Genomic DNA, 9,237 nt, shown 5'->3' on the forward strand with positions numbered 1-9,237 from the left:
ACATATACACCATGGAATACTATGCAGCCATAAAAAATGATGAGTTCATGTCCTTTGTAGGGACATGGATGAAACTGGAAAACATCATTCTCAGTAAACTATCGCAAGGACAAAAAACCAACCACCACATGTTCTCACTCATAGGTGGGAATTGAACAATGAGAACTCATGGACACAGGATGGGGAACATCACACTCCAGGGACTGTTGTGGGGTTGGGGGAGGGGGAGGGACAGCATTAGGAGATATACCTAATGCTAAATGACGAGTTAATGGGTGCAGCAAATCAACATGGCACATGGATACATATGTAACAAACCTGCACATTGTGCACATGTACCCTAAAACCTAAAGTATAATAATAAAAAATAAAAAAAAAGACACACTCCATAGGTGATCCCCTGTATGGGCCTATCCCTTCAAGAACAATTTAAATTCAAAAGTGTGAGAGAGATGTCCAGTTAAGTCCTTTACCTATACCAGACTGTAGCAGGTCACAACAGGATTACATACAAGAAAAGAATTAATGGTACTGCCAGAGAATAAATAATAAGTATCAAGTGAATGTGAAAAAGTAGGTGTTACGTAGTTTGTAGGAGGTAGTTTGCTGCTACAGAAGTTGAGAAAGAGCAAAGTGAGATGATTAAGAAACGTTTTGAGTTGCACAGATCTGGGTTTGAATCTACCTATATGACCTAAAGCAAGTTATTTGACCTCTCTCAGTGCAGTTTCTTCATCCGTAAAATAGAATTTTGAGATTAGATAATAAATGTAAAATGTTTGGCATGGTACCCTGCTAGTTCTTATTGTAATATAATTATCTATTTTTCTGTGAGTTTCTTCCACTAAACTGTAATCTTGGAAAACTGGGTCTGTGTCTTGTCTTGTTCATCTATATGTCTCAGCCTTTCATACAATGCTTAAGCTCATCCCCATTCCTGATGTTTCCTTCCATGTGAAGAGTATTCCATTATGGGATTGCTCTTGGCCTCTCTCCACCCTTGACATATTCCACACTAGAAGTGAATGATTGCCTGACTGGTGAGTCCAGAAGGGCTTACTGTATGCCACTCTTAGGAATGAATTTTCTACAGGAAGCATGCTGTCTCTCTTCTGCTCTTCATACCATAAATCTGACTATCCAGTGCCCCCATGACTGAGTGGGCATGTCTGCCTAGTAATATGAAGCACTTTTCCATACAAACACTGAAAAGTAAAAGTAGATGGGACCGCAAAGGTAGATTAGAATCAGATTGTGGAAAAGATCATGTTATACCTTCCTAGCATGACATTTCAGCAGATTCCTTAAAACTGTATGGATATTGATACAGAGTAGAAAGAGTCTACATGACTAAACCCCAAATAATATTTGTTTTTGTGGGTTTTTTTTTAATTTGGATATTCTTGTTGTTAGGGGGAGGAGTGGTTTTTTGAGAGTTTTGATTATGTTGAAGAGGTAAGGATGAGGTATCAATATTTTAAATTTTGTTCATTTTTGTGTTGTTCTTAAAGTTATTTTATGCTAGGATACTAATAAGTTCATCATTTGAAGAACAGACCTGCCAAGTAGGTTTTTTTTTTTTTTTCTCTTCAGTTGTGGTCCAGGGAACCTCTGCCTCAAAATTATCTGTAGGGCTTCAAAATGCAAAATTCCTATGCCTCAACCAAAATCTACCAAACCAGCTTTCCCTAAGGGTGACGCCTGGGAATATGATTTTCTCATTCTCCCCAGGTGGCTTTTATGCTCATTGTATTAAGGCCATCACCTGCCAATGAACAGGTGAATTCAGTTTAAAAGTATATGGAAGAGCAAAGCGTGTGTGTGTGTGTGTGTGCATGTACACACACACACGTGTGGTGTTACTGATTAATCAGATTCACATTATTGACTATTCTGATTACTGGTATGGCCCTTCTTTCCTATAGAGGAGGCAGCCCTGCTTACTCAGCCAAAGATATCAAAACCCCTGCTGGGCCTTACATGTGGCCATTTTGCATCTTACTGATAGGTCTTACGAACAAAGACTAGAAAAATAATAGACAGTTTTAAAACCTTAAAAGAAAAGAGAGACAAACACATACTTTTAAAGAACAACAAAAACCCTTGCAATTCTTCCAAAGACTCATAGCTTAATCAAGTTTTCCTTGTCTGGTTCTAAGTGACTGGAGGTAATAGATGGGAATTTGAACAGAGGAACAGCCTAAAGTGTTAGTTCCAAGCTTGTATCCTACCACACTGCCTTCCTTCTGTTTGAAAGTGTGGGGAGATACTCTTCTTAGGCCTGCTGTGTTTTTCTTTATAGATCATGCAACAGATGAGTGACCACCGCTACGACAAACTCACTGTGCCTGATGACATAGCAGCAAACTGTATATATCTAAATATCCCCAACAAAGGGCATGTCTTGCTGCACCGAACCCCGGAAGAGTATCCAGAAAGCGCAAAGGTAAAAAAGTATCCCTTCTGGCCACTGCAGCTGGGTCGGCCTCCATGGGGATTTTTTCATAATGGAGTGACCAATAGGAGCCTCCTTTTCCTGTATACATATCAAACAATTAAGAAAAGAAAGGATGATACAATTTAGGGCACAAGGAAAATGTGTTTCACTTTTCTCATTCGTGTCATTGCTCACTAATGCATGCATAGTAATTGAGATGATCACGCCGGATATTCAAAGCTTTTCAAATAAATACTCAGATTTTCAAATAAGTACTCACCCAAGTCTATGCCCCAGCTCTGATTAAATGTACTTTCCCACCCTCAGATACTCATTAAGCATAAAGACCTACAATTAGATGGTCAACAGTATCATTGTTTTCTGACAGATCTGAGCTGCCCCTCAGGAAAGGGCAGCTTTTCTTTTTATTTCTTTTTATTTTTTTTATTTATTATTATTATTATTATTTTGAGACAGGTTCTCACTCTGTTACCCTGGCTGGAGTGCTGCGGCACGATTTTGGCTCAGTGCAACCCCACCTCCCGGGCTCAAGAGATCCTCCCACCTCAGCCTCCTGAGTAACTGGGACTACATGCATACACCACCACAACCTGGCTAATTTTTGTATTTTTAATAGAGATGGGGTTTCGTTATATTGCCCAGGCTGGTATCCAATTCGTGAGCTCAAGCAGTCTGCCTGCCGGGGCCTCCTAAAGTGCTAGGATGACAGGCATGAGCCACCACGCCCAGTCCTTTTTTTTTTTTTTTTTTTTGAGACAGGATCTTGCTCTGTTGCCCAGGCTAGAGTGCAGTGGCATAATCATGGCTCACTGCAGCCTCAAATTCCTGGGCTGAGCAATCCTCCTACCTCAGCCTCCCAAGTAGCTGGGACTACAAGCATGCACCATTATACCCGGCTAATTTTTTATTTTTTGTACAGTCAGGGTCTCCCTATGTTGCCCGAGCTAGTCTCGAACTCCTGGGCTTAAAGGATCCTCCCACCTCAGCCTCCCAAAGTGCACAGGCATGAGCCACCACACCTGGCCATTTGTTTCTTTAGGTAGAGGAGTATGAATGACCCAGAGTGGTGGGTGTTCATTGTCAGGGCTGCAGAAAGAAGACACTGCCCATGCTAGGTAGCAAAAAGCTCTTCATTGAAAAGATAGAGCAGGTAGTAATATGGTACACTCGAAATCAGCTAACTGGTCGCTCCAGGAGTCTCTGTGTTTGTGTTCCAATAAGGGAGCTCTCTCTGGATCTGGAATGCTTTTCCTGGTCTAAGAAAATCTCCCTTGTTTTTCAGCGTACTCTGCCAGTCTCATCTATATACTTTAGTAATTTCGATTTTACCCTACCAAGCAAACATAACAGTGCTCATCCATAGATTCTTCAAGTGTCCATATCTTCTAGGCACTCAGCATCTCATCTCTGCCCAGAGGAACAAGATATTTATACTGTGCATTACAGAAGAGCCTTTAGTAATCATTGATCTTTTTTTTTTTTGTCTTAAGCTTTGCAAATATTAGAAAATATTTTATACTACCTTTTAAATATGCAATATTATATAATTACTAGGTTCACTCTCTAATCACAGCCTCCTTCTGAGCCGATAAAAAGAAAAGGGTGAGGGAATACATAGATAATTTTTTCTATTTCCATGGCTGAAAGTGTGAACCTGAGGAAAATAGAGGACTCCTGACCCAGGACTGGGGCTTACCCAGCTCTTAGATGAGTAATGGATCTCATACTTTAATGCACATCAGGGTTGCTAAAAATGCAAGTTCCTGGACCCCCACCCTAGAATCTGCAATATCAACAAGCACCCAGTCACAGAACTCACTTTGAGAAATACAGATCTGAATCATTCATCCCTCTTTAGCCACATTGATCATCTGACCTACCAGATGATTATTCACTGCCCCCCGATTCAGCCGTGTGTCTCTCAAAAATAACAATAGTATTAATAATATCCCTGTTTACTGAGGGCTTCCCCAGTGCCAGGCAGGGTGCCAGGCATCCCAGGTGTATTATCTTATTCAGTCCTTGTAACAGCCCTATGGGGGCAACATTACTATTCCAATATCACAGAGAAGTAAACCGAGGCTCAGAGGAAATGTCACTTTACTGAAATAATTCTTTAAGTAGTAGGTTGACAGAACTGGGTTTGGGACCCTACTCTGGCTCCAACACTCTTAATTAACCACTGTGCTGAATTTTAAGAAACACAGTGCTTCCTAAAGAAGCACAGGAGATTGTTATTAGGCAGTACACTTTCAAGTGATTCTGTTTTTAAAAATATGCTTTGTTTGATCATCACAGAAAAATCTATGAACTGTTAATTGAAGTTTTGACATATGCTTTCTGTTAGTGTCAAAAGATGCTAATAAAATTCATACCTGTAATTTAAAAGCAGTTTAACCTGAAATACTTAAGTTATATCTTGTCAAATTTTTCCAGTGGTGTTGGTAAGGAAATAAACCTAAAGTATAGTTGAGAGGGTTTTAAAGTGTGAAGAGAAGGCCTAGTGTGGTGGCTTATGCCTGTAATACCAGCACTTTGGGAGGCCAAGGCAGGATGATCACTTGAGCCCAGGAACCCAAGACCAGCCCTGGCAACATAGTGAGACCCTGTCTCCACAGAAAATAAAAAAATAAAAATTAGCCAGGCATAGTGGTGTGTGTCTGTTGTTTGTCCCAGGTACTTAGGAGGCTGAGGTGGGAGGATCACTTGAGCCTGGGAAGTCGAGGCTGCAGTGAGCCATGGTTGCGCCACTGTACACCAACCTGAATGACAGAGCAAGACCCTGTCTCCAAAAATATATAAATAAATAAAAATAACGTGTGAAGAGAAAGTAATATTCAGACTGACACATGGCCACCAACTTCCACGCACCACTTAATCTAGCAATGACAATGGCAGAGTAAAGGCATCTCTAGCAAAACCACATTTCTGACACATCTTTGGCCTTGAGGTTAAAGCACAGAGCTAGTGGTTAACCAGTTCCCACCAGCTCTATGGGGATGACTGTGGGCATGTGTGTGGTTGAGACTGCATGTGTGTCTTGGGATTAAATGAATGACAAGCCCAGATGCACAAATCAAATTGATTCTCCACTTCTGAGGATGGTAAAACATAATCCTTCTTTTCTTCCTCTTCCTTGATTCCCACTGTAGGTTTATGAGAAACTGAAGGACCATATGCTGATCCCCGTGAGCATGTCTGAACTGGAAAAGGTGGATGGGCTGCTCACCTGCTGCTCGGTTTTAATTAACAAGAAAGTAGACTCCTGAGCTGCAAAGTCCCCCTGGTAGCCGGCAAGACCGCACAGGCAAGGCCGATGACTCCGTGCCCACTCCTGTTGTTTTCCTTGACAATCTACTGTGCCACTGTGCTACTAACTCTTGTTTACAAAATTTGATTCTAAGTTGAATTGCTTCATTCAACACCCCCACCCTCCCTCCCCTCGCGGTGGTACCTAAGCTGTGGATTTGCTAAATGAATTAAGCAACCTAGATGATATAGAGCTAATGAATTATCAAAATGTGATTAATCCTAGTAAGGAAACACTCATTTAGTGTTTGTATTTTTGGTGTGAAAATTATTTAGTTGCCAGTATATTCTGAAGAATGTCTTCTTGATCAGTCAGATAAGCTTGCTTTTTTTTTTTTTTTTATCATGAATCATGTTTGGTTCCTGTGAAAGTCCCTGGTCCAGGGATCCTCCTCTTTTCTCTTTTACTTCTGAATTCTGAAATTCAGTTAGTTACTTTTGCCTTTTGCTCTTCTATCACAGCCACCTTGACCTTGGGTAAAACCCAAGGTCTTTCCTTCTGGCTACCTTCCTGCAGGTCCATCCTGTCTGTCATTGGTCTCCTCTGCTTCTGACTACATCTGCCACCAACAACCCTCCCCTCACCCCTGCCAGGAGCAGACAGGCTCCTCAGCAGAACTGTGACTGAAATCAGAGCTGCTGTCTGCGGCAGTGTTAACTACGCAGAGGCACATCCTGACAGGGTTTGCCCCAGAGATCTAAATTCCAGAAGTAGGGCACCACACCTAGGAAGGTAAATCCAGTATCAGAAGGTTGCTAGAAGATTAAAGATCAAGAAGCTTGGAAACATCCCATGGGTACAATGTCTTAGAAAGTCTTTAAGTCACATACCATGAATTTCTGCTTCATTACTGACCATATATGACCTTGGAGGAACTCTTTTTTTTCTTCCTTCAACTCATTTCTGTTTCCACCTACCCTGACTCACCCTATTTCCAGTCTTCTACCCCTTGCAGTTATCGTCGTCCAGCAAAGTCACTTCTTTCAAAAGAGACATCATGTCTGAAAATGATTACTGGTAGTCTAATATGAGCCAGAGTAAACAGCTCCTCATAGTCAATGAACATGTTCAGGAAGCAATCACCTTGATGCTTGAACCCAACCCCAGACAGTGGACAATTCTACTTTGAAATATCCGTGAATATTTACTGTGGAATCCAATTTAAATTTCTTTCTTCTCTAGCCTTTAAATTACACAACTTTCAACTGACACGGGCCTCTTACAAAGAACAATGCGGCACTGAAGGAAGAGATGATTCCTTTACTCAAACCTGCAGGAATCAGCCTATTAACAGGCAGGGGAAATGGTACTTTCCAATGAATGGTAACTGATCCAGGCACGTTATCACACTTCCTAGTCATCTCCACCTTTCCTGTATTGCCTGTGGCTTGTTGTTTAAGATTAAGAATCAAGGAGATTAAGAAATATCACTTCAGGTCTTGCTCTGCTCACCTCTATGTTTGCAGTCAAATTATTCCTTATGTTGGTGACCTAAAGAGAATTACTTTCATTCATTTCATTTCCTCCGTAGCAGATGGAAGTGAGAAACCTCTGAGAAAATGAAAACATCCTTAACCACTATCTTTCCCTTTTATTTGATTATTTTATGTCAGAAATGTGCAAAAGGTTTTTCTCCTCCTTTTCTTCCTTGTTGCTTAACTTTTTAATTCATGCCATATGCAGATATCCAGTTATGTGCATTCTGTGAATAAACCACGTCTTGGTCACTGTCATATTTTGAACCATCTCATCAGAGATGAATAATATCTTTTTACCAGAGAGAGAATGAATGTTAGCCACATGCCGGGGTTAACAAAGAAAAAATGTTCTCAAGGTTGCCCTTTTGGGTTAAATCTGGCCCTTCCTTGGCAAAAGCAAAAATTCTCCCTGTGAGAGCTCAACATCTCAAATACAACCACAGGAAAAATGGCCCAATCAGCCAGTTTAGGCTTACCAGCATATAATTTTTAATATCTTTACCTCTATCATCCCAAATCGAAGAACTCTTCTCTATTATGTTTAATCAATTGCAAGCAAATAGATTTTTCTTTGTAACAATTTGTTCTGCAGAGGCTGTTTTTCACTTTTCCTTTCTTTTGCTTCTTTCTGTCTTTCCTTCTCTTTGTCTGGAGAAATCATTTAGACTCTGTGTGCCTCGTCTACATTGCATTCTGCTCTGCTATGTTACCTGCTAGGCTGGCTTCTTTGGACTCCCTATGTGATTGATGATGTGAAAACCTAAATTACTTGCAGCATAGCATTACTTCCTTGATGTTCTCATTAGCATAGTGTTATTTTTGAAAAGGAAAGATACTATCACGTAAGTTTTCCTCTTGTCCGTTGTGATATACACCAATGGATAAACTAACAGAAACTGCTTTTTGACATTAAAAGACATGAGAAATTATATTTAACTAAGTAAAAGTTAAGTCAGAATTACTTGGGTGATGTGATTCAATTTAGTTAAAGGATGATATAGAGAAAATACATTATTTAACATTATTTCTTCAGCTATAATGAATTTCTATAGAAATCAGGCAGATCTTTCTAATGTGTATTGATTGGTCTTTTCAGCTACTCTGAACAGATTACTAAGGTCATCGCCTCATCTCTAAGGGAGAAAAATAGTCTGTAGATGAATAACGTAAGGTAAAGAGTTGCATGTCAGTCTTTGTAATTATTTACTCTTTAACATTCTCCAGAACTCAGACATGATTTCAACATGGTGTTAGATTTGTGCATTTTATTTTCCTGACCACCTCATTCCAGCCAATGTATGGTTATCCACTCTGTGTGCCAAAACCAATCATGCCTTTCACGGCCCTTTAGTTCAGAGAAGTTCTGCACTGATTTTTAGTCTCTTGCTGTCTCAATCTTACATGTATACCAATCACAATGGAATAAAATGTGAGTTGTACTGTGATCAACAGTGTTTGTCTCTTTTCTTTGCAACAGAAACTGCCATGGAGAATGAAGTCATCATTTCTTTGCTGTCAGTCATGGGATATTTTCTCTCTTGTCCTTTAGGCTATGAACTTAGAAAAATACTGTACCTGTAAATCAATTGCCATCAAAGCTTGGGTTAAAATAATATTTGAAGTGATACTTCATACTTCAGGCACTTAAAAAGTGTGCATATTATACACACTAGGTCAGGAGAGCTTGAGTTCCCCTGTGCCTCTCCTCAAACGGCATCCCTTCGTCCCTTTCACTGTTAACCATATTCAGCACATAGTCAGTTATGTGGTTCAGTTATGGAGGCAGGTGAATGATTTTTTTATTTGCTCATACAAGAGTTTGTTTTTGTTTTATAGTAAGCATCTTTTAGGAAATTTGAAGGTTTTTTTAAATGAGGCTTTTTTCAACAAGTTTTTTCAATCTGTATTCTTTTCTTTCAATGATTGTAAAAATAACTGCTTACTGTTAAAATCCAAGCAACACAAAAAACTATAAAAGTATATTAAAAAAC

General features: G+C 39.9%; 1 protein-coding gene across 4 annotated transcripts in view; it reads left to right on the top strand.

Annotated features, from left to right (window-relative positions):
* Positions 1-8,691, top strand: part of DDAH1 (dimethylarginine dimethylaminohydrolase 1) — a 272,971-nt gene extending 264,280 nt beyond the window's left edge. For all 4 annotated transcript variants that reach the window (XM_058439623.1, XM_058439624.1, XM_032155468.2 and 1 more), the window contains 2 exons: positions 2,303-2,446; positions 5,611-8,691. In XM_058439623.1, coding sequence (XP_058295606.1) covers positions 2,303-2,446; positions 5,611-5,727 — 261 coding nt within the window. In that variant the 3' untranslated portion in view covers positions 5,728-8,691. The remainder of the gene's footprint in view (positions 1-2,302; positions 2,447-5,610) is intronic.
* The last annotated feature ends 546 nt before the right edge of the window (positions 8,692-9,237 follow it).

This window comes from Hylobates moloch, unplaced genomic scaffold, assembly GCF_009828535.3.
Source record: "Hylobates moloch isolate HMO894 unplaced genomic scaffold, HMol_V3 SCAFFOLD_5, whole genome shotgun sequence".
Classification (NCBI taxonomy): domain Eukaryota; kingdom Metazoa; phylum Chordata; class Mammalia; order Primates; family Hylobatidae; genus Hylobates; species Hylobates moloch.